Source organism: Lonchura striata, chromosome 2, assembly GCF_050655825.1.
Source record: "Lonchura striata isolate lonStrDom1 chromosome 2, ASM5065582v1, whole genome shotgun sequence".
In the NCBI taxonomy this organism is placed as follows: domain Eukaryota; kingdom Metazoa; phylum Chordata; class Aves; order Passeriformes; family Estrildidae; genus Lonchura; species Lonchura striata.
The window spans coordinates 155,861,370-155,886,227 of NC_140704.1; the positions used below are offsets into that span (position 1 = coordinate 155,861,370).

At 49.0% G+C, this 24,858-nt stretch overlaps 2 protein-coding genes across 5 annotated transcripts in view; both read left to right on the forward strand.

Moving 5' to 3' along the window:
- The window catches only part of ARHGAP39 (Rho GTPase activating protein 39), a 98,497-nt gene that overhangs the window by 19,958 nt on the left and 53,681 nt on the right, over positions 1–24,858 (forward strand). The gene's annotated exons all lie outside the window — the stretch shown is intronic.
- On the forward strand, positions 2,215–6,148 carry LOC146768503 (uncharacterized). Its single transcript, XM_085572680.1, has 3 exons — positions 2,215–2,710; positions 2,855–3,454; positions 3,528–6,148. Exons 1-3 carry the CDS (start codon positions 2,704–2,706, stop codon positions 4,004–4,006), a joined length of 1,086 nt encoding a protein of 361 aa, XP_085428806.1. The 5' UTR covers positions 2,215–2,703; the 3' UTR covers positions 4,007–6,148.

The window sequence follows — 24,858 nt, forward strand, 5'->3', positions numbered from 1 at the left end:
GGTGGGAAAGCGACTCCTGTCCACGGATATCCATCCGGTTTTCCTTGAGGAAAAATACAACGCAATCCCTCCGTGGAAGAACTTAAAATTTGGGGGTGTTCTGAAGGAAGGAGAAGTGTGGAGCAGCCGGGAGCTCCTTGTATCCAAGTTTTATCGTGGATACGGCGCGTCTCCTCCCGATGGCGACGGGAACGCGATCCGTGCCGTGCAGCCACCGGGCTGGCTGGGATGCCAAAATCAACAGCGCGGAGTAGGAGGAGGAATTGTCATGTGGCAGGGAACAAAATCCGGTGGAGGTCGGTGTGGGGTTGATTCCAGCCTCAAAATGGGAGGAATTAAACCCGGAATTCTTGCATGGGACGTGACGGCGAATTCCATGTTTGCTTCTGGAGTGTTGACGGGCAGCGTTGTCCTGCCGTGCCGTGGATCGCTCCGTTTTTGGAGTCTGTGGGAAAGGGGTTGGGTGGGAAGGTGAGGAAGGGTCGGTCCAGTGTGGGAGGTTGGGAATGATCCTTCTGGAAGGTGAGGAATGTTCTGGTGTGGAAGGTGAGGAATGATCTGGTGTGGAAGGTTGGGAATGATCATTCTGGAAGGTGAGGAATGTTCTGGTGTGGAAGGTTTGGAATGGTTGTAGAATGTGAGGAATGTTCTGGTGTGGAAAGTTGGGAATGATCATTCTGGAAGGTGAGGAATGATCTGGTGTGGAAGGTTGGGAATGGTTGTAGAATGTGAGGAATGTTCTGGTGTGGAAAGTTGGGAATGATCATTCTGGAAGGTGAGGAATGTTCTGGTGTGGAAGGTTTGGAATGGTTGTAGAATGTGAGGAATGTTCTGGTGTGGAAAGTTGGGAATGATCCTTCTGGAAGGTGAGGAGTGATCTGGTGTGGAAGGTGAGGAAGGGTCTGGTGTGGGAGGTTGGGAATGATCTGGTGTGGAAAGTTGGGAGTGGTTGTAGAAGGTGAGGAATGATCTGGTGTGGAAAGTTGGGAATGATCATTCTGGAAGGTGAGGAATGTTCTGGTGTGGAAGGTTGGGAATGATTACTCTGGAAAGTGAGGAATGTTCTGGTGTGGAAGGTTTGGAATGGTTGTAGAATGTGAGGAATGTTCTGGTGTGGAAAGTTGGGAATGATCCTTCTGGAAGGTGAGGAAGGGTCTGGTGTGGAAAGTTGGGAATGATCATTCTGGAAGGTGAGGAAGGGTCTGGTGTGGAAAGTTGGGAATGATCATTCTGGAAGGTGAGGAAGGATCTGGTGTGGAAGGTTGGGAATGGTTGTAGAATGTGAGGAATGTTCTGGGGTGGAAAGTTGGGAATGATCATTCTGGAAGGTGAGGAGTGATCTGGTGTGGAAGGTGAGGAAGGGTCTGGTGTGGGAGGTTGGGAATGATCTGGTGTGGAAAGTTGGGAGTGGTTGTAGAAGGTGAGGAATGATCTGGTGTGGAAGGTGAGGAATGATCTGGTGTGGAAGGTGAGGAATGATCTGGTGTGGAAAGTTGGGAATGATCATTCTGGAAGGTGAGGAATGTTCTGGTGTGGAAGGTTGGGAATGGTTGTAGAAGCTGAGGAATTTTGTGGTGTGGAAGGTTGGGATGGTTTTTGTACAATGTGAAGAATGTTCTGGTGTGGAAGGTGGGGAATGATCATTCTGGAAGGTGAGGAGTGATCTGGTGTGGAAGGTGAGGAAGGGTCTGGTGTGGAAGGTTGGGAATGGTTGTAGAATGTGAGGAATGTTCTGGCATGGAAAGTTGGGAATGATCATTCTGGAAGGTGAGGAATGTTCTGGTGTGGAAGGTTGGGATGGTTGTTGTAGAAGGTGAGGAATGTTCTGGGGTGGAAAGTTGGGAGTGGTCCTTGTAGAAAGTGAGGAATGATCTGATGTGGAAGGTGAGGAAGGGTCTGGTGTGGAAGGTTGGGAATGATTATTCTGGAAGGTGAGGATTGTTCTGATGTGGAAGATGAAGAATAGTCCAGTGTGGAAAGTGAGGAACGATCCCTTGTGGAAGGTGGGGAATGCTCCAGTGTGGAAGTTGAGGAGCAGTTTGATGTGGAAGGTGAGGAATGATTCGGTGAGGAAGGGTCTGATGTGGAAAATGAGGGACAATCCCATGTGGGAGGTGGAACTTGAGGAGCAATCCCACGTGCCCTGCCATGGGTTGCCCCATGAGATATTTTTGGAGTCTATGGGGAAGGGGTTGGGTGGGAAGGTGAGGAAGGGTCGGTCCAGTGTGGAAGGTTGGGAATGATCCTTCTGGAAGTGAGGAAGAGTCTGGTGTGGAAGGTGAGGAAAGCTCCAATGTGGAAGGTGAGGAGCAATCCCACGTGGAAGATGGGGATGGATTTTATGTGAAAGGTGAGGAGCAATCCCATGTGGAAGTTGAGGAAAGCTCCAGTGTGGAGCATGAGGAGCAATCCCACGTGGAAGATGGGGATGGATTTTATTTGGAAGGTGAGGAACAATCCCATGTGGAAGTTGAGGAAAGCTCCAGGGTGGAGGGTGAGGAACAATCCCATGTGGAAGTTGAGGAAAGCTCCAGGGTGGAAGGTGAGGAAAGCTCCAGGGTGGAGGGTGAGGAGCAATCCCATGTGGAAGGTGGGGATGGATTTTATTTGGAAGGTGAGGAGCAATCCCATGTGGAAGGTGAGCAGCAATCCTGCGTGGAAGATGGGGATGGATTTTATTTGGAAGGTGAGGAAAGCTCCAATATGGAAGGTGAGGAGCAATCCCCTGTGGAAGTTGGGGATGGATTTTAATTGGAAGGTGAGGAACAATCCCATGTGGAAGTTGAGGAAAGCTCCAGCATGGAGGGTGAGGAACAATCCTGCATGGAAGATGGGGATGGATTTTATTTGGAAGGTGAGGAACAATCCCATGTGGAAGTTGAGGAAAGCTCCAGTGTGGAAGGTGAGGAAAGCTCCAGGGTGGAGGGTGAGGAGCAATCCCATGTGGAAGGTGAGGAGCAATCCTGCGTGGAAGATGGGGATGGATTTTATGTGAAAGGAGAGGAACAATCCCATGTGGAAGGTGAGGAAAGCTCCAGGGTGGAGGGTGAGGAGCAATCCCGTGTGGAATGTGGGGATGGATTTTATGTGGAAGGTGAGGAATGGTCCAGTTTGGAAGGTGATGAAGAGTCTGGTGTGGAAGGTCAGGGAAGCTCCAATATGGAGGGTGAGGATCAATCCCCTGTGGAAAGTGAGGAAAGCTCCAGGGTGGAAGGTGAGGAACAATCCCCTGTGGAAGATGGGGATGGATTTTATTTGGAAGGTGAGGAACAATCCCATGTGGAAGTTGAGGAAAGCTCCAGGGTGGAAGGTGAGGAAAGCTCCAGGGTGGAGGGTGAGGAGCAATCCCATGTGGAAGGTGAGGAGCAATCCCCTGTGGAAGGTGGGGATGGATTTTATTTGGAAGGTGAGGAGCAGTCCCCTGTGGAAGGTGGGGATGGATTTTATTTGGAAGGTGAGAAACAATCCCATGTGGAAGGTGAGCAGCAATTCTGCGTAGAAGATGGGGGATGGATTTTATTTGGAAGGTGAGGAGCAATCCCCTGTGGAAGGTGGGGATGGATTTTATTTGGAAGGTGAGGAACAATCCCATGTGGAAGGTGAGGAGCAATCCCCTGTGGAAGTTGGGGATGGATTTTATTTGGAAGGTGAGGAGCAATCCCATGTGGAAGTTGGGGATGGATTTTATTTGGAAGGTGAGGAGCAATCCCCTGTGGAAGGTGGGGATGGATTTTATTTGGAAGGTGAGGAGCAATCCCCTGTGGAAGGTGGGGATGGATTTTATTTGGAAGGTGAGGAACAATCCCATGTGGAAGGTGGGGAGGCCCTCAGGCCCATCCCAAATCCCGCGGCGGGCGCCGAGGAGCGCCCCGGCTCCCGGCAATTAAACGCTGCTAACGAGGGAAGCGCTCGTTCCGTCCCTCGCGATTGCTCCTGGCGCAGCCTCTCGACGAGCGCCTTCCAACACGGTTCTGCAGCACTGGAAGGGGAAAAAAAAATTAAATAAATCGAATCAAATCTGCATATTTTAAGGAGACAGATTGCTGCCTTCATCTGGCTCCCTGATTAGATGCCAGGGCGGCACCGTGCGACAGGAATTCTGTTCTTTTCCTTCCTTTCCCTCTTTCTTTTCCCTCTTTTCTTGAAATATTGTTGCGCTGGGTGATTTTGATCTGAAAGATTCACTGTGGGGGGGGGAACAAAATCCCTCTTTGCTGCCTGAACTCGTGAAAACCTTGAAGCCACCAGGCCCAAAGGTGACCCGCAGAGCTCTGGAGGATTTTTGGGAAGCGGGAACCCGGCGGCTCCGGTAAAAATGCAGATTTAAAGCGCAACTTGGGCTTGTTTCGTGGAAATCGGAATTTTCCATGTGGCTTTCAAAGGTTTCCAAGCAACCGTGTGCGGTTGGCTTTGGCACGATCCCGGCGTCCTCTCGATTCCTTTGGGATGGAGCCAGCCAGGAAGCTTCCTGCCGGCTCGGAGCGGTGGGAGACGGCCACCGATGTCCTCTGCTCCGGGAACCCGCTGGCTGGGGCAGCGATTCCCTGGAATTGCGGATTCCGAGGGTTTGGGACCTTCTGGTTGGGCGGAATCCCCGCGGTCTTGAGAATTACGGGAGGTGGGATCCCGATGTTCTCCGCTCACGGATTGCTGGTGTCCGGTCCTGGGGTTGTCCAGCCTCGTAGGGATGTGGAGTTGCTGGAGCAAGTCCAGAGGAGGACACGGAGCTTCTCCAAGGGTTGGAGCTCCTCTGCTCTGGAGCCAGGCTGGGAGAGCTGGGAATGTCCAGCCTGGAGAAGGGAAGGATCCATGGAGATCTCAAAACCCCTTCCAGTGTCTCAAGGGGCTCCAGGAGAGCTGGAGAGGGAATTTGGACAAAGGGATGGAGGGACAGGACACTGGGAATGGCTTCCCACTGCCAGAGGGCAGGGATGGATGGGATTTTGGGAAGGAATTCTTCCCTGTCAGGGTGGTGAGGAGCTGGGATGGAATTCCCAGAGAATCTGTGGTCGCCTCATTCCTGGAATTGTCCAAGGCCAGGTTGGACGGGCCTTGGAGCAACCTCGCGTGGTGGAAGGTGGGGAGGAATGAGAGGAGCTTTAAGATCCATTTCAGACCAAACCATTCCACAATCCCGTGACAAAATCGGATTTGGCCGGCGTCCACCGTGGCGTTGGATGCTGTAAAAATCGTTTGCTCCACCGCGACCTTTCCCGTGATTCTCTGATGGTTTTGTTTTTTTTTTCCTGCTTTGCTGCACACGCTGGGAATAAAATCCAATCCCATTTATTCCCAAATCGTGGAGTGCTGATGTTTTAATCCCATATTTTAACGCGCTGTTCCTCTCCGTTCCCCCCGGCCTGTTGCAAATCCATCCCTAAGGAATGAAGCTGGAGAACGAGACTCCTTCAGGACTGGAGGGCGTTTTTTGGGGATGATTTTTTTTCCCCCATGTTGGTGAATTTGCTTTCCCGGCTCTGCTGATGTTCACACAACCCTGAGCAGTCGCTGAATCCGTATAAAATCCTCATTTCCGTGTCCGTGTCCAGCTGGGAAATTGGGAAACGTTGTTGTTGTTGTCCCAGCAGGAATTCAGCCGCCGGTCGCAAAGTCCTCCTGAGCAACAGCGGATTTGGGGAGTGGGAAATATAATTCCAGTCCTCCTGAGCTGCACCTGAGTCCTCTCCTGGTTCTTGGGCAATCCTGCCAGGGAATAACAAATCCTGGGAGGAGAGGGAGGCTCGGAGCGTCCCGGTGTGCCCGGGCCAAAGGAGGCCGGGAAGAAAGCCGGGAAATTCCCGTGGAAGGGTCGCCCTGTTGAGGTGAACGGGTTGGGCTCCTGAATCCCTGTGCAACGGTTTGGGGTGGGAAGGAGCCTAAAGCCCGCCCGGTTCCACGGCCTGATGGTCCCCATCCCGTTTTTCCAGGCAGCTTTCCTCCGGGAAGGTGAATTCCGCGTCCGTGGGATTGGGTTTGCCAGCGTTCAGGAACGCTCATAACCACGGGATAGGATTCCATGCAGGTGCTTTGCTCGGGAGCTCTGGGAATTCCGGGGTGCAGACCCAAATCTGACTCCGATTTTATATCCCATCGTTATATAACTTACATATTCATTATTAAACTTACACTGGCCTATTGTACACATTGACTTTATTCAGGCACGAGTTTCTCGGGATCTTTCTCAGGCCCCTGACCACAGTTTCTCGTGATTATTCTTACGATTAAACAGCAATTCTATTTAATTACCAAGCAATCATCACATCTAACAATTATATCATTTACCATGTACAGGTTCTAGCAAGGTACGAGGCCTGCATGTGCCCAGGGTATTTATTATTTTCAGGGCCTGCTAAGCTTTATTTCCCTTTTAACCCAAAATCCTCGTGATTTAAAAACCCTTTTACTGTCAGCTTTGGGCAGAGCCATCACTCCAGAGGCTTTTCCAAGGTGGAGGGATTGGGGCTCCCTTCCCGGGGTCGGGTGCAGCCCCCCAGGAATAACGGGATGCTGACAGTGGGATCCTGGCCGGTGGATTTGCTTCCTTTGTTTCCAAGTTTGATTTGAGCGAAATCTTTGGGAAAGAGCCTGGAGGGACAGGAGGAGGGGAATGGCTTGAGATGAACAGAGGGAATTTGGGATATTGGGAATGAATTCCTTCCTGCTTCCTTTGTTTCCAAGTTTGATTTGAGCGAAATCTTTGGGAAAGAGCCTGGAGGGACGGGAGGAGGGGAATGGCTTGAGATGAACAGAGGGAATTTGGGATATTGGGAATGAATTCCTTCCTGTGAGGGTGGTGAGGGGCTGGGATGGAATTCCCAGAGAATCTGTGGCTGCCCCATCCCTGGAAACATCCATGGCCAGGTTGGACGGGATTGGAGCAACCTGGGGTGGTGGAACAAGGTTGGAACGAGATGATCTTGGAGGTCTTTTCCAACCTGAAGCATTCCATGATTCCACTTTATATCCTAACAGCTCCTGCCGTGCTTGTTACCTTTTTGAAGGAATTTCATTTAATTCTGATTTGTAGGAATTTTAATTAGTCGAGGGAGGAGAACCTCGAGTGACATCTCCTGTCGAGGAATAACGACGCCAGGCTTCCTCTTGACCAAAATCTTGCTGCTGTTGTTGCTTGGAATGATTTTGGTTGGAAAACACCTCCAAGGTGCCGCAGCTTTTCTTGGAATTCCATTCCAGCGCCTCAACACCTTCCCAGGGCGGAATTCATTCCCAATATTCCATATTATCCCTCTCATTTTCCATTTAAACCCCCCCCCCGGGGCCTTGTCCTGGCATTCCCAAATTTAGGTCCGGAATGTGCATCTCCATTTTCCAGGGATGGAAACAACTTCCCCCAACGTCCTTTTGATGAGGTCCAGGAGCCAAATGGAACCTTTAATTTTATTAAACGGAATTAGCGGAGTAAAGCCCTAATTAAGGAGGGTTTAACAATAATCTCTCGGAACGAGCAAAGTCGTGGTATCCTGCCTCTGCTCCACTCCCTGGTTTTTTTTTTTTTTTTTGGGAATGTTTTGTAATAAAACTTTTTTAACTGAGTTTTGTGGCTGTTTCCGAATAAAAATTTATTTACAAATCCATCCCTCCCAAGGGATGACCGGGAAAAGGGGTCCTGGATCACGGTGGAGTCGCCTTTTCGTTGAACTAAAACATCTCGAATATTTCATTTTTACTCTTCCAAGTTGCAGGATTTTTGGGTTTTTTTTGGGTTTTTGTTTGGGTTTTTTTGTGTGTGTGTGTTTTTTGTTTGTTTGCATTTTTGCTTGTTTTTTTTTGGTTTTTGTTTTGGGGTTTTTTTTGCTTTTTGGTTTTGTTTTTTGGGGGTTTTTTGTGGTTTTCTTTTTGTTTTGTTTTGTTTTTTGGTTTTTTTTTTTTTTTGTTTTGGTTTTGGTTTTTGGTTTTTTGGTTTTTTAGGTTTTTTGGTTTTTTTTTTTTCGGTGCAGGTGAAGCAAACCATTTTCCTTACCTGAAATTCCCACTTTTTGGTTTTTGTTTTTTTTTGGTGCAGGTGAAGCAAACCGTATTTTCCTTACCTGAAATTCCCACTTTTTGGGTTTTGTTTTTTTCAGTGCAGGTGAAGCAAACCGTATTTTCCTTAACTGAAATTCCCACTTTTTGGCTTTTGTTTTTTTTCGGTGCAGGTGAAGCAAACCATTTTCCTTACCTGAAATTCCCACTTTTTGGGTTTTTTTTTGGTGCAGGTGAAGCAAACCGTATTTTCCTTACCTGAAATTCCCACTTTTTGGTTTTTTTTTCGGTGCAGGTGAAGCAAACCGTATTTTCCTTACCTGAAATTCCCACTTTTTGGTTTTTGTTTTTTTCAGTGCAGGTGAAGCAAACCGTATTTTCCTTACCTGAAATTCCTACTTTTTGGTTTTTTTTTTTTTTCAGTGCAGGTGAAGCAAACCGTATTTTCCTTACCTGAAATTCCCATTTTTGGTTTTTGTTTTCTTCGGTGCAGGTGAAGCAAACCATTTTCCTTAACTGAAATTCCCACTTTTTGGTTTTTTTTTTTTCGGTGCATGTGAAGCAAACCGTGTTCCTTACCTGAAATTCCCACCTTTTCCCACAAAACCTCCAGGAAAATAGGTCAGGGAATTTTCAACGTCAGCGTGACAGGATATTATTGTGGTACAGGGAACGGTCTCCCGGCGGGAAATCCACGGATATCAACTTGAACATTTTGGCTGCTCTTCCTACGCTTTTCCCGGAATCCACCGGGCCAGTGGCTTTATTCCTGCCCCGTCAACATTTAGGGATCAATATTCCTTTCATGATTCCTCCTTTCTCTCCCTGTGATGTCCGAGCCACGGGATGATGTCACGGGAGCCGGAACGCGGCCGGGGAACAAAGAAATGTTGTGAGGGTTGGGGACAGAGGTGGGTGTTTTTCCCGGGAAGGCTCAAAGAGCTGGAAAAATGCCAGCAGCCTCCTTTTCCCGGGATTCAGGCTGCTCTTGTGGGGTTGGGAATTCCAGGAGAACTCAATGATTTATGGGGTTGGGAATTCCAGAGGAGCTCAACCTCTTGTGGGGTTGGGAATTCCAGGAGAACTCCATGATTTATGGGGTGGGGAATTCCAGAGGAGCTCAACCTCTTGTGGGGTGGGGAATTCCAGGAGAGCTCAGCCTCTTATGGGATTGGGAATTCCAGGAGAACTCGATTTCTTGTGGGGTTGGGAATTCCAGGAGAACTCAATATCTTGTGGGGTTGGGAATTCAGGGGCAGCTCAATTTTTTGTGGGGTTGGGAATTCCAGAAGAGCTTGATTTCATGTGGGATTGGGAATTCCAGAGGAGCTCAACCTCTTGTGGGATTGGGAATTCCAGAGGAGCTCAGTTTCTTGTGGGATTGGGAATTCCAGAGGAGCTCAACCTCTTGTGGGGTTGGGAATTCCAGAAGAACTCAATATCTTGTGGGATTGGTAATTCCAGGAGTTCTCAACCTCTTATGGGATTGGGAATTCAGAGGGAGCTCTATTTTTTGTGGGGTTGGGAATTCAGCAGGAGCTCAGCCTCCTGTGGGATTGGGACTTCCAGGAGAGCTCGGTTTCTTGTGGGGTTGGGAATTCCAAGAGAGCTCAATTTCTTGTGGGGTTGGGAATTCAGGGGCAGCTCAACCTCCTGTGGGGTTGGGAATTCCAGAGGAGCTGAAACTCTTGTGGGGTTGGGAATTCCAGGAGAACTCAATAATTTATGGGGTTGGGAATTCCAGAGGAGCTGAAACTCTTGTGGGGTTGGGAATTCAGGGGCAGCTCAATTTTTTGTGGGGTTGGGAATTCCAGAGGAGCTCAACCCTTGTGGGATTGGGAATTCCAGGAGAACTCGATTTCTTGTGGGATTGGGAATTCAGCAGGAGCTCAGCTTCTTGTGGGGTTGGGAATTCCAGGAGAACTCAATATCTTGTAGGGTTGGGAATTCCAGAGGTGCTCAACCCTTGTGGGATTGGGAATTCCAGGAGAGCTCAGTTTCTTGTGGGATTGGGAATTCCAAGAGAGCTCAATTTCTTGTGGGGTTGGGAATTCAGGGGCAGCTCAACCTCCTGTGGGGTTGGGAATTCCAGAGGAGCTGAAACTCTTGTGGGGTTGGGAATTCCAGGAGAGCTCAACCTCTTGTGTGATTGGGAATTCCAGAAGAACTCGATTTCTTGTGGGGTTGGGAATTCCAGAGGAGCTGAAACTCTTGTGGGGTTGGGAATTCAGCAAGAGCTCAGCCGCTTGTGGGGTTGGGAATTCCAGAAGAACTCGATTTCTTGTGGGATTGGGAATTCAGCAGGAGCTCAGCCTCCTGTGGGATTGGGAATTCCATGAGAGCTCAAGGTCTTATGGGATTGGGAATTCCAGAGGAGCTCAACCTCTTGTGGGATTGGGAATTCCAGAAGAACTCGATTTCTTGTGGGGTTGGGAATTCCAGAAGAACTCGATTTCTTGTGGGGTTGGGAATTCCAGAGGAGCTGAAACTCTCGTGGGGTTGGGAATTCTGGGAGAGCTCAATTTTTTGTGGGGTTGGGAATTTAGGAAGAGCTCCCATCCCGCTTTTCTCCCTCAGATGCTCCTTGGAAATCCCTTCCCAGCCAAGGGAAAGAAGTCAGGAAATTCCTCAGCCTTTCCCTCACCCTTTGTCCCCTGTCCCAGCCCATCCCACAAAGGATGGACATTCCCCTCTGCCCCGTTTTCCATGGATCCACGGGAATATCTTCCATTCCCTTTTAGCTGCCTGATTAATTCCAGTTGGGATTTGCTCCTCTTCCCATTTGCTCCCTGACCAACCTCCCGCCATCCTCGTCCCGAGTTGCTGCCCTCCTTCCAGAGGCCACAAACTCCCTGTTTCCCATGAATTCCAAGCTGGGAAAGCCCTTTCCAGGAGGAATATTCCCTAAAATCCCACCTAAACCTTCCCTGGCACAGCCTGAGGCCGTTTCCTGGGACCAGATCCTCACTCCCACCTGGATTCACCCTGGGATCCTTTTGATCCCGTTTTTCTCCCGCAGCTCCCTCGGTCTCTCCTGCTTCTCCAGACCCTTCCCAGCTCCATTCCCACCTCTCGGCACGCTCCAGGTTGCTCTTCCAACGGGATTGACACATTCCCAATCAGCATCCAATTCTTTTTTTAGGCCCAGCTCTCCCCCAGAATTCCAGTCCAACATTTTGGATGGATGTTCTGACGAGCAGGAAACGTTAATCCATGAGATCTTCTGGACATGTTGTCCCAGGCGTGCAGGAACGGGAAGGAGACCAAAAATAAAAAATATTTCCTTTTCTGGAAGGACAAACATGAATCATTTTTGTGCTCCTCTGTGAGCAATCCCGCAAATCCGCATCGGGAATTCCGCCAGATCCCACCCCATCCGTGCTTCCACGGAGCCATCGGGAACATTTTTTCCCTGAGGGAAACGGGAATTTTGTCATCCTCAAGCTGTCGCGGCTCCCGTGACCCGCTGGCTCGGGAGGAACTTTTGGGAATTTGGTCCCAAACGTGAGGAGGAGTGGGGTGGCTTTTTTGAGCTGCGGCATCTCCGAGGTCTTTTCCAACCCGGAATTGTTCTGAGGATGACGGGACAGGACACAGGGAACGGTTTCAAACCTTCAGAGATGGGAAGTTGGGAAGGAATTCCACCCTGTGAGGTTCTGGAATGGAATTCCCGGAGAAGCTGTGGATGTCCCATCCCTGGAAGTGTCCAAGGGCAGGTTGGAGCAACCTGGGATAGTGGAAGGCGTCCCTGCCCGTGTCAGGGGTGGTGGAATTCCATGATCCTGAAGGTCCCTTCCAACCCAAACGATTCCACGATTTTATTGTGATTCCATGTTTTCAGTAGCCCCAGTTGTAAAACCAAAACTCTCCTTTATTTGTGGAAAAGTTCTTTTCATCCCCGGTGCCTCCTGGCGACAATATTTGGAATTTTGTGGAATCACTCTGGGCAAAACTTGGATCACCTCACGTCCCCTTTCTCTCAGCCCCTTTTCCATCGGAATTCAACCTTGGAAAACCATTCCTTTAAAGCCAAAAAATCTGCCCGAGGGAAGAGATTTTTCCCCAGGTTTTCTTTGCCCCCGAGGTCAATCCTTCCATTTGCAAAGCTGGAAGGAGGGAGGAATCCTCCAGAAAAACTGGGAGACCCCTCGGATGGATTAGGTCTCATCCCTGGCTTTGCTCAACCCTTCTGCAGAGCAGACTGGGTTCAGTCCCTCGGTTTTAAGGACTAAACCCCATTTTTTGGTATTTTCTGGGTGTTGTTCCCGTGGCACTTGGTGGTGGTAGTGGGAAGGGATGGGATGGGACCAGATTCCCTGATTTTAATGATCCACGTATCCCAGATTCTGAGTGAAATGTCCTGGCGGGGCCAATCCTTGTGGGATGTCAAAACCTGCTCTGGGATTTTCCTGACTCCCATCGATTTCCTACATTTGCTCCAGGTTTTATTCCTGGTGCAGGTGTCCCCATGGGACACCACAATTCCTAAAGTCTGCGTCTGGTCCATCTCCCAGCTCGGGATATTCCGTGATTCCACCATTTCCCCCCCGCCACATCTATTATCCCCGGTGACTTCGTTTGGGTGCAGGAATTCCTGGAATCACGGAATCGCGGCTGGAAAAGCTCCCTGAGGCCACGGAGCTCCACCATCAACCCCGGCCCACGCTAAACCCAATTCCTACATCTCCAACATCATGGAGCATCTCCTCTTGGATCGGGGGTTGATTTTTGGGTTGCGTCCCCTTCCGACCTTCGTTCCCGGCCTAAAAAGATGGAAAAGCTGATCAAAGGATGTGCAGGTTTTGTTGGGAGAGAAGATTTTGGGTCTTGTTGCATTCTTTTGGTGAGACTTTCGGGTAAATGTTGCACTGGTTGGGTTTTTTGAGCTGCTTAAAAGCTGGTGTTCATCCCAAATCCTTGTTTTGTCCCAAATACGAGCTTTGGACATGGATTTGTTTCCACGGCCACACAAAATTCCTTTGACTCCCTTTTTTTTTGTTGTTTTTTTTAACCAGCATCACAACCAGGCTCAGCTGGGAAGCTCCAAGAAGGAAAACACAAGGAATTTGGAAACACCAGCCCTGGTTGTGGTGGAGCTGGGTTTAATTCCCCCTCCCTGGGTGCGTCTGCGTTCAAACAAAAATCCGAATTTATTCCTCTCAAAAGAAAGAGGCAGCGCCAAGCAACAGGCATGACTTTATCCCTGATGTTCCCGAGATCCCGCTCTCCCTTTATCCAACTTCCCATCCCGATTAAAATCATCAGCGTGGTGACGATTAGCAGGGATCAGCAGCAGGAGGGAGGAGACAAAAGGCTCTCCTGAATATTTCATTCCTCATCCTCTCAACATTCTGGTTGTTCCAGGTGAAAAGTTAAGTGGGGACAGAAAAAAAAAAACAACCAAAAAAAACTGGAATTTGGGCTGAGGGTCTGCGGAAAAATTAAAATTTACAACTCCGCTCTCGGTTGAGGGTTCAAAATTTATCCCGGGGTCTGGGGTTGGAGAAATGGAAGTTGGGAACCTCTCCGGGATTGCCTCACGCCCTTGGAATGGCTCGTCCCGGGATGTGGCGGGCGGAACAAGGAGGGCATTGAGGGAGTGGGTGCTCGGCCAGATGTTTTCAGGGAGTTTCACAATAGTCCTTTCATTTCCCGCGCCCGAATTCCGACCGGGATCCGGGACGAGCAGGGAGGATCGCGGGGCTCGGTGGAGCTGCCGGCTGGGACGCTCCTCATGGGAGTGAAATTTTCACTCATGGGAGTGAAAATCCCAGGATAAAAGGAGAAAACTGTTGGGAATTCTGTGGAGGACAAAATTAATATCCTCACTCTGTTGGATTCCCTAAAAAAAAGGGAAAATCCAGTTCTGACTTCCTTTTTCTTTGGATATTTGGGGGGAAATGTTCTGTGGGTTGGATTTCTGCATCCCTTCAAAGGTGACATTTGTCCAACAAATTTTATTTTTTTTTGGCCCAAATCTGGTGTGGGATTTTCCTAACTCCACGAATTTCCTGAATTTCCTAGATTTTCAGGGAGTTTCACAATATTCCTTTCATTTCCCGCGCCCAAATTCCGACCGGGATCCGGGGCGAGCAGGGAGGATCGCGGGGCTCAGTGGAGCTGCCGGCTGGGACGCTCCTCACGGGAGTGAAATTTTCACTCACGGGAGTGAAAATCCCAGGATAAAAGGAGAAAACTGTTGGGAATTCTGTGGAGGACAAAATGAATATCCTCACTCTGTTGGATTCCCTAAAAAAAAGGGAAAATCCAGTCCTGACTTCCTTTTTCTTTGGAGATTTGGGGGGAAATGTCCTGTGGGTTGGATTTCTGCATCCCTTCGAAGGTGACATTTGTCCAAATTTTTTTTTTTTTTTGGCCCAAATCTGGTCTCAGATTTTCCTAACTCATCGAATTTCCAAATTTTGCTCCGGGTTTTTGTCGTTCTGCAATTGTTGCAGGTGTCCCACGGGACACAACAATTCCCACGTAACACCACGATTCCTGGGGGGTTGGATCCGGTTTATTTTGAAAATATTTTCCAAACCAAACCATTCCGCGCTTCCTTCCGACATTCCTCCCGGACTCTTTCCTTGAAGGAATTTTTCCGTGATGCTTTCAAGCTCGAGGTGTGAATCCTTTTCTGTTATTAACCCGTGGAGAAAATGTTGGAAGGTCCTCGAAGAGCTCATGGAATCTCCACCCAGTCGGGAGCTCTCCCGTTGTGGTTTTTTATTTTTTCGGGAATTTCCCGGTGTGGATCCAAAGGGAGGGATCCTCTGGAGATAATTTTTGCACAGAGGATTGAGGTTGGGTTGTGCTTTTGAGCCGAAACGGAGATAAATCAGATTCCAAAAAAACGTGTTTGCATTGGATGACCCGGACAGGGATTCATTGCCCTTTTTTTAGGGAATTTTTCGGGATTTGTCTGGATAGAGGATGGCAACAACCGTGGGAAGGCTGGAGCTGCTCCCGTTAGGGAAAAGTTGGGAGATTCAGGAGCGGATTTGGGAGGATGATGTCCCAGTGAATCCAGAGGGACTCAAAACTTCCCAGGCCGGGAGTTGGGAATGTCACAGGAGCGAGCAGGAGATGAGTTTGGAACAAGGCCGAGTTCCCTGGCACAGTTTTCCCAAAAAATCCTCGGCTGCCCCATCCCTGGAAGTGTTGGAAGCCAGGGCTTTTTTTTTTTTTTCCCCCACCATTCCTTACAGGAATGTCCTTTGCAGGAGAAGCAATTCCTGATTATCCGCAGGAACTATCCCTTCTAAAATTGGATTTCAATTGGAAAAAATGGGATTTTATTGCGCCCTCCAAGAGCTGCTTTGAAGAGCTCTCCCGGCTGCTATCCAATAATATCCACGAAAATGGGAAGCTGTCAGGGTTAAAGGAAATAATTGTAATTAAAGGCCGCCCTTAGAAATGAAGTTGGCTTTAAAGGAAGAAAATTGATGCTGCTCTCAGATATCGAACAGCCAGAGCAGAGTTCAAGGCTCTGCCCGTCGCTTTCTTCCACATTTTTCACTTTTAACTTCAGGAAGAGAAATTTTCACCGTCGCGTCATCCTTTTAATCCCTAATTACCCCATAAATAAATTCAAAGCTGCCAGAAAAAAAAAAAAAAAAAAAAAAAAAAGTTCAAACCGCCTCATTGACAAAAATCTAAATTTGAGTCTCGACTTTTTTTTTTTCTTCCCCATTTTGAGGCCTTTTAATTTTCTTTTCTGAGGGATTCGAATCCTTGCTCAGCCCAGGGAATGGATTGTCCTAAATTTCTGCACATCCCAGAGGCAAGCGAGGAAAATTTTATTTTCAGAGGATGAAGGACACGACCCTGATTTTTTCCCCCCTCTGGAGCCGAAAATTCCCGAGGCTTTAGGAATGTCTGGGGTAATTGGAAGTTCACGATAAACTCGCGCTCGATTCTTTAAGTTTTCCCCTCTCGAATCCCAACCCCATTTCCTGCAAATTCCACGCAGAGCGGAGGAATTTGGGAATTCCTGACTTAACAGGGAAATAAACAGCGATTTATCCGTGTTCTCATGGATGGATGGGGACAACGTCCACCATCCCAGCTTGCTCCAAACTCGCCTTGGACACTTCCATCCAGGGACAGCTTCTCTGGGAATTCCATCCCAGCCAGGAATTCCTTCCCAAAATCCCATCCATCCCTGCCCTCTGGAAGTTCAAAGCCATTCCCGGTGTCCCGTCCCTCCATCCTTCATCCCAAATTCCCTCTCCAGCTCTCCTGGAGCTCCTTTAGCACTGGAAGATCTCCCTCGATCCTTCCCTTTTCCAAGCTGGACATTCCCAGCTCATCTCCAGTGATTAACTCATCCTCACCTTCTTCTAAATCGCCTTAATTTGAGGCGATTTGCTTCTAAAAAGGGGAAAAAAAATTAAAAATCAACCCCAAAAAAAACATCCACGTATTTTTCCCGACGCGTGCTCAGCTCCGAGCAAAATAATCCTCTCGAGGGCAAGCGGAATTCCGAGTTCCTACCCAAGTGCGTGCTGGAGCTGCGGGTGGAAAAGCTGGAATGTCATCGTCTGCCTCGGGAATTATCCGGGTTTTTTTTATCCGTAACGTTCCGAGAGCCGCCGTGGAAGGGAGTCGGTGTTAAGTGGATGCTCCGGAGGGATTTGGATTAAAAAAGGGTGCAAAAAATTGGGATGAAGGAGGTAAAATTATTGAAAAATTGGGATGAAGGAGGTAAAATTATTGATTAGTTGGAGTTATTGTGTTGTCTGGGATTTTTTCCCTCCAAATCTACCTGAAGGAATGAATATTCTTTTCATCGGAATGACCTGGCCCCGGGACAGAATTCCATACTGGAGGGGGGTGGAAGGGTGGATTCCATGGCTGTGCAGGTGTGGAAATGCAAAAACCACCTGGAATTCACCCGAGCTCATGGCAAAACCTCGGATGAACGCCCGGAGCGACACCTGGATTTGGCTGCCAAACTCATCCCGTTCCCAAATAATCAGAGCTTGGCCTCACCGGCACATTTTGCAAAAAAAAATTCCCAGAGGATCTGTGGCTGTGACACCCAAAATCCATAATTCCACGATAAAAACATCCGGTGAGGCGAAATTCCTAGACAGAGATTCCCAAAAATGCTGCAGCTGCTTTTCCCCCCCGATCCTCATTTGCTGAATCAATTAATTGAGATTTTTTTTTTCCCCCCCCCGCAGAATTCCCGGTGTCAGTTCTCCAATGGATCCCTGGCAGGGATGTTTCGTATAAATGGAATTTGACTGGTTGTTACTGGAGCTCCCAGTTCCCACGCTGATTCTTATCAAAGCAGATTAATTCCCAGCCAGAGCCGGGTTTTCCTTATTTCCAGGGATTTATCCCATCCAAACAACACCGTGCTCTAGCAGAAGTTAGGAATTCTCAAACATCATGAAAATGGGATGGGAATGTTTTATCCCTCCCTGCTTCTTTGGGAAGCAGGACCTGAATCCTCTCTGGTGCACTGAACTAATCTATATTGGTTAGATTTCAGCCAAAACTGGGTTTTTCTTTCTTTCCAGGGATTTATCCCATCCAAACAAGGCTGTGCCCTAGCAGAAGTTAGGAATTCCTGAGCCTCCTGAAAATGGGATGGGGATGTTTTATCCCACCCTGCTTCTTTGGGAAGCAGGACCTGGAATCTTTCTGGCACGCTGATTCTTATCAAATCAGATTAATTCCCAGCCAGAGCCGGGTTTTTCCTTTATTTCCAGGGATTTATCCCATCCAAACAACACCATGCTCTAGCACAAGTTAGGAATTCCCGAGATTCTTAAAAATGGGATGGGGATGTTTTATCCCTCCCTGCTTCTTTGGGAAGCAGGACCTGGATCCTCTCTGGTGCACTGAACTAATCTATATTGGTTAGATTTCAGCCAAAACTGGGTTTTTCCTTTCTTTCCAGGGATTTATCCCATCCAAACAACACCATGCTCTAGCAGAAGTTAGGAATTCCTGAGATTCTTAAAAATGGGATGGGGATGTTTTATCCCTTCCTGCTTCTTTGGGAAGTTGGACCTGGAATCTTTCTGGCACGCTGATTCTTATCAAATCAGATTAGTTCTCAGCCAAAGCCGGATTTTTCTTTCTTTCCAGGGATTTATCCCATCCAAACAACACCGTGGCCTAGCAGAAATTAGGAATTCCTGAGCATCTTAAAAATGGGATGGGGCTGGTTTATCCCTCCCTGCTTCTTTGGGAAGCAGGACCTGGATCCCGTCCGGCAGCTTTGGACAATCCCCTCCTGCACGGGGCAGGGCTGAGGTTTCATCCCGGCGCTTCCATCCCTTCTCCCACATTCCTTCTCCCAACCTTCGGATCGCGCTGAGCGGGCGCCCGGCGGCGTCGGGTTCTTTTCCATTTTCCCTGGATCTCTCGGCTCCGATGGGATCCACCTCCACGGATCTCCTCTCGGAGAGGAGCCCGCCGGGCTCTGCTGGCAGCTAAACCCGGAGTCGAGTTCATTTAAGGATTAATCGTTTGCAAAATTCCTCTAATTGCCCGGCCGGACCAAAGGCAGGGAATGAAAACCGGGATAACGCAACCCTCCTGCGGATATTGGAAGCCCTGATAGCATCAGGAGCCAGGGAATGCCAAACTTGTGGTTGGAAGAGCCATTAAGGAGATTTTCCTGCTTTTCCAGTCGCCAACCTCCCTCTTTAAATTTGGCCAAGAAAAATCCTGAATTTGGGAAAATCTCCTGCTGAGGGTCCGGGTTGCTTCCTGGATTTTTAATTTTAATTGGGAGGGGGGATTGTCTCGCCTCTAAGTTTGACGTTTGTGGTTATTCTGTAGGAAATGCTGTTAAATAATTCCGGGAAGTGGGTCGGGAGCGTGGCTGGCGCCGGTTTTTCCCCTCTTTAAGTCATCCAAGGAAAACGGGGCTTTCCTTAGAAATCCAGGGGGGGAAAAGCCATGGAATGGTTTGATTTGGAAAGGGATTTTCAAGATCGTCTCGTTCCATGGGCAGGGACACCTTCCACTAGCCCAGATTGCTCCACCCGGGTGCTGATAAAAGTTGGTTTTCCTCGGGGGCGACGCCGCCCGCGGATTCGGTTTTCCCTCGGAAATTCCGGGGGGAACGAGGCTCGGGAGCTTGACGTCACGGAAAGAAATAAAATCATCTCCCCTTGGGTGGCCACAGTTCTGCTCTGTAAATATTACAGAATATTTTTTTTTAATATATTATTTATTTTTTTTAGCGTTTCAGTTCCAACGGGACCGGAAGTGGTTCCAGGACAAAATCCCTTTCAGGGATGTGGATTCAGGCACCCACCACCCTCCCAGGGAAGAATTCCTTCCCAATATCCCTCCCTATCCCTGCCCTCTGCCATTCCCTGTGTCCTATCAACTTTTCCAAAGTGAATTCCCTCTCCAGCTCTCTTAGATTTCCCATTCAGTCACCAGGAAGATTTATCAGGAAATCCATTTCTCAGGGAAAAACTCACAGGCTTGGTTTCCAGAAAATATTTCCAGGCTTTCGAGGGAAAAAAATCCTCGCCTCCAAAAAAAAAAATTATCGGTTATGTGAGAAGAATTTTTATTGCCTTCGTTAAAATCATTGCAGGAATGTTTTGGAAGCGATTCCAACCCTTTCCTTGATCCACCAAGCCTGAGCTGGACCGGGAAAACTCGTTCCACCAGTTGGGATTTGCCAAGTGGAGGAATCTCCGCATTTCCCGCATCAAAAAAATTCTCCTGCTTTTCCCGCTTTTGTGGTTTTTCCCATTCATCCATGATTTCTGCTGGGCTTTGGGAACAAACAGCACATTCCTCACCGGGGATGGCCATCCCTGGGGAATTTTTTTTGGGATCTCCCCGTCCCAGATCCGTGCTGGGCGCCTGGGATTTGATATTGCACGGTGAATTATCGTCCCCGGCGATCGAGTGGGAAACGCCCGGAGCGATCGAAATTAATGGGATGGGATGGGATGGAATTAATGGGATGGGATGAAATTAATGGGATGGGATGAAATTAATGGGATGGGATGGAGGATCCAAGTGCAGACTCAGCTCTTGCTTAACTATTTTAGGCCACGCTCAAAGTGGGTTGACACCACGGCCCCGAGCTTGGAGGCGTTGATGGAAATCCGAGTCCGGGCTTCCATCCGTCTCCCGTCGCTCCCACAATTCCAAGCGTTGCGGTTCGGGGCGGGGTTTTAGGGGATTCTTTAGAATCTGGAGAGGAATTTTTGGAATTCTGCCCCTCTGATGGAATTCCCGCCAGCTGGAATTCCGCATCCGGCTCTGGGGTCCAAAATCAGGAGGATGTGGAGATGCTGGAGCAGATCCAGAGGAGGTCATGGAGCCGTTCCAAGGGATGGAGAGAGGCTGGGAATGTCCAGCCTGGAGAAGGGAAGGATCCAAGGAGACCTTGGAGCTCCTTCCAGTGCCTGAAGTGTCTCCAGAAGAGCTGGAGAGGGAATTTGGGACAATGGATGGAGGGACAGGACACAGGGAATGGCTTTAAACTTCCAGAGGGAAGGGATGGTTGGGATATTGGGAAGGAATTCTTCCCTGTGAGAATGAGAATCCCACTGGAATAGAATTCCCAGAGGATCTGTGGCTGTCCCTGGATCCCTGGAAGTGAACAGACCCCCCCAAAACCCTGCAAAGATCCGGATTTTTTTTTTTGGCAGGATTTTCCCGGGAAAAGAGCGGATTCCTGTTTCTCCTTTCTGCGGTAGGATCGTGGAATCCTGGGATTCGGGTTGGAAGGGACCTCAAGGATCATGGAATTCCAAGCCCCAATCCTCCACTGTCCCATGTTGCTCCAAACTTGGGCAATTCCACGGAGCCAGGGGGACAACCACGGATTCTCTGGGAATTCTCTGGGAATTCCATCCCAGCCCCTCAAAGGGAAGAATTCCTTCCCAATATCCCATCCATCCCAACCTTCTGGAAGTGGGAAGCCATTCCCGGTCTCCCGTCCCTCCATTCCTCATCCCAAGTCCCTCTCCAGCTCTCCTGGAGCTCCTTCAGGCACCGGAAGGGGCTCTGAGATTTCCCCGGATCCTCTTTTTTCCAGGATGAGAGGGAATCCCATTCCACCCCATCCCATCCTATCCCAGTCTTTTTCCTTCCCCCTTCTTCCCAGAGTTTTAGGAATGACCAAAAAGGAGCAAATTCCAGGTATTTTCCTTCTCCTTTCCTTTTAGGCTTCTCCTTTTATTTTTTTTTTTTTCCCACTTTTATTTTGTGCTCCCTGATAAATTCCCATCCTGATTTTCCCGCTGGTTTCCCTTTTCCTCAGGATTCCTCTCCTCGTTCCCAAACCTCAGTTCGGGAACTGTCAGAACCCGGTGTAAAAATTCCCTATTTTGGGAAAATTGGTAAAGGGAACTCGGATGTCAGGGAAAAAAAACACGGATCGGGCGCTTCCGAACCTTCTGGTGCTCACGGAATTCCCACCTCTCCAGCGGCTCCCGTTTGGATTCTGTTAAATCATGAAAAATAAATAAAAAGTTTAAAAAAAAAATTAAATAAAAGGAGGAGAAGAGCGCAGGCTCTCCATGCTCCTGCCAAGTAGGTCAGGCTTTTCCCAGTTGGATGGTTCGGGAAGCGGAGACATTATTCGGAGTGACTTTTCCCGAGATTTTTTTTTGGAAAAGGTTGCGAGTGTTGCTCCAAGACTGGAATTTCAGGGACGGTAAAACCATCCCAATTAAATAAATCTCGGTGAAATCCAGGAAAAGGAGCGACGCGTTCCTGGGTTTTTCCCTGGTGGTGGGGAGGGGAAAAAAAGGGAAAAGTGAGGAATTGGGGATGCATAAAATGGGACGGAGATCCCTCCGGGCATTTTAAGCTGTGGAAAATGCCACCGGAGGAAATTTTTCCCGGAGGAAAAGCTGGAACGGTCGAGCTGCCGCTGTTGGATTGGGTGGGATATCGGGAAGGAATTATCCCCTGTGAAGGTGTTGAGGAGCTGGGATGGAATTCCCGGAAAAGCCGTGGCTGCTCCTGGATCCCTGGAAGTGTCCAAGGCCAGGTTGGACAGGGCTTGGAGCAACCTGGAACCTTGGGAGATGTTCCTGCCCTCGGGAACAAGTGGATCTTGGAAGGTCCCTTCCCACCCAAACCATTCCACGGTTCAGTGGGCAAACTGAGTCCACGAGAGCGGATTAATAAAGCTGCTTTGTTAATTTCTTAATTGCTCCGCTCTCCGCGATTCTGCTGGAATTGCGCAGGGATCATCATGGGATGGTTTGGGTGGGAATGGACCTTGAAGCCCATCCAGTTCCACATTTTTCCATGGGCAGGGACAACTTCCACCATCCCAGGTTGCTCCAAGCCCTTGTCCAACCTGGCCTTGGACACTTCCAGGGATCCAGGAGCAGCCACAGCTTTTCCGGGAATTCCATCCCTCACCAAACCCATTTTCCTTCCATCTCCTGGGAATCTTCCCTTTTTTTTTTTTAGTATAAATCCATAAATCTCGTGTCTAATCCAAGCCCGTATCGACTCCCGGAAGGAATAATTAAAAAATTAAAAAAGCCTCTTCCAGGAATTAATTCATTTATGCCACGGCTCCTTCCAGCTGAGAGAATCCTTAAACTCCCAATCCCTCCCCTGCCGTAATTTTAATTCCGTATTAAACCGCTCCGGATAAATTGTCGCTCCGAAGATTTTTTTTTTTTGGGATTTTTAGGTAAAAAGACACATCGGGAAGAAGAATACGGAGTATTAAAAATGGATTACACAGTGTCACTTCTGGATTCCCTTGCCTGAGCTGTTCAATAATTAGGATTTGAATCCCTGATTGGATCCTGATTCCTCCATGGCTCTGAGGCTTTCCGAGTCTTTTCCAAACTGCTTTTTCCTGGGGAAAAATGGGATTTTAACCTTGCGTGGCTCGGCAGGGGAAGCTCTGCTCGCGTCAAGTCTTTTTTTACCAATTTTTCACATTTTTTAAGCCTTTTCTCCATCACGAGTCTGCGAGTTCAGAACCGAAGCGCAGCGAGGTCAAAATTCCCTGGGTTTTTGGGTTTTTTTTCCCTTTTTTTCTGGGAAAAAAAAAAAGGCAGATCTGAGGTTGGTCTGGTCTTAAACATCAGGATTAGGGAATAACTCAAAGGTTGAAGTGGAAATTTTCCTGGTAAAGGGGGGGGAGAAAAGAATAAAAAATCGGGAACTAAAATGAGAAAACATCAGATAACACCACCAAAAAAAACCAAAAAAAAAAACCAACTCCTTGTTTCCCATCTCCCAACTAATTAACCTCCATGGAAAAAAGATGGAAAAAAAAATAGGAAAAAATGGAAAAAAAAATTAGAAAAGAAGATGTCAGTGGTTCCTTTCTGTTGCAAAATCCCAGGGGAGGCCGGCTCGGGGAAGGGTTCCGACGATTCCGGAGGGGAGGGATCTGTGCCAGGCCCTCCGGAGGCTCCGTCTCCTCGGGAAAAGGCGTGCGGAGGCTCGCCGGCGGATTTGGGAATCGCTCTCCCCCCTTCCCAAAATCCGACCCTTCGGGGGCTGGATGCGGAGCGAGGAGGGCCGAGGTGGCTCCGGAGGGATGGTGGGAGATGGAAGATGAAGGAGTGATGGGATCTCTCCATGGAAGGAGGTGGGCGTCGGGTTTGGTGGAGCACCGGGAGCGGGTTTGGCACGTTTTTGGTGGATTTTGGGATTTTTTTTTTCCCCCCTTCTTCCTTGGCTCGGCGACGCATCCGGGAGGAGAAAATTCCGGTGAGGAACGGTTGGAAGGGCGGAATCGTGGAGTGGCTTGGGTTGGAAGGGGGGTTCAAAACTCATGGAATTCCACCTCCCCGCCCTGCTGCTCCCAACCTTCCACTTGCTCCAAACCTCATCCGAGCTGGCCTCGGACGCTTCCAGGGATGAATCCAATTCCAGGGGCCTTCCCGCTCTGCCAGGGAAGAGTGGGAATGGGATTTCCCACTCTTTCATTCCCACCTTGGCTTCCCCGGCTTCGCGCTGCCCCAAAATCTCCTCGGTGCCGCCCCACGGGCGCGTGGGGCCGTCATTCCCGAATTTCCCTCTTTGAAGCTGGAATCAGCTTCAGGGAAAGCCATGGGGTGTCATTCCCGAATTTCCCTCTTTGAAGCTGGAATCAGCTTCAGGGAAAGCCATGGGGTGTCATTCCCGAATTTCCCTCTTTGAAGCTGGAATCAGCTTCAGGGAAAGCCATGGGGGTGTCATTCCCGAATTTCCCTCTTTGAAGCTGGAATCAGCTTCAGGGAAAGCCATGGGGTGTCATTCCCGAATTTCCCTCTTTGAAGCTGGAATCAGCTTCAGGGAAAGCCATGGGGTGTCATTCCCGAATTTCCCTCTTTGAAGCTGGAATCAGCTTCAGGGAAAGCCATGGGGCTGTCATTCCCGAATTTCCCTCTTTGAAGCTGGAATCAGCTTCAGGGAAAGCCATGGGGTGTCATTCCCGAATTTCCCTCTTTGAAGCTGGAATCAGCTTCAGGGAAAGCCATGGAGCCGTCATTCCCGAATTTCCCTCTTTGAAGCTGGAATCAGCTTCAGGGAAAGCCATGGAGCCGTCATTCCCGAATTTCCCTCTTTGAAGCTGGAATCAGCTTCAGGGAAAGCGGGAATGACGGGAGGAGGGGACACCCCGAGTCCCCTTTTCCTGCGAGTCCCTTTTCCTTTTGGTGGATTTGTGGCTTTTTCCAGAGGATCCCGTCGCCTCCATCCTGAAATTCCATCCGAGCTCCATTTTTCCATCCGAGCTCCATTTTCCTGCGTTTTTTTGGTGCTGACCGCCCGTTTTCCATGGTTTTTTATTTTTTATTTTTATTTTTTTTTCCCCTGTGGCGTTTGGATTAGGCTCAGACGAGGCAGGAGAACCTCAACCATTCCCTCAAATTTAACTTCCCATCCAAACCCTCCCGCGGCCAGCTC

Bases quoted from the DNA above. Each gene is read 5' to 3' on its own strand.
- LOC146768503 (XM_085572680.1), top strand. The intron at 3,455-3,527 runs GTGAGAAACAAT...TTTATTTGGAAG, and splicing joins GGATGGATTTTATTTGGAAG to GTGAGGAGCAATCCCCTGTG.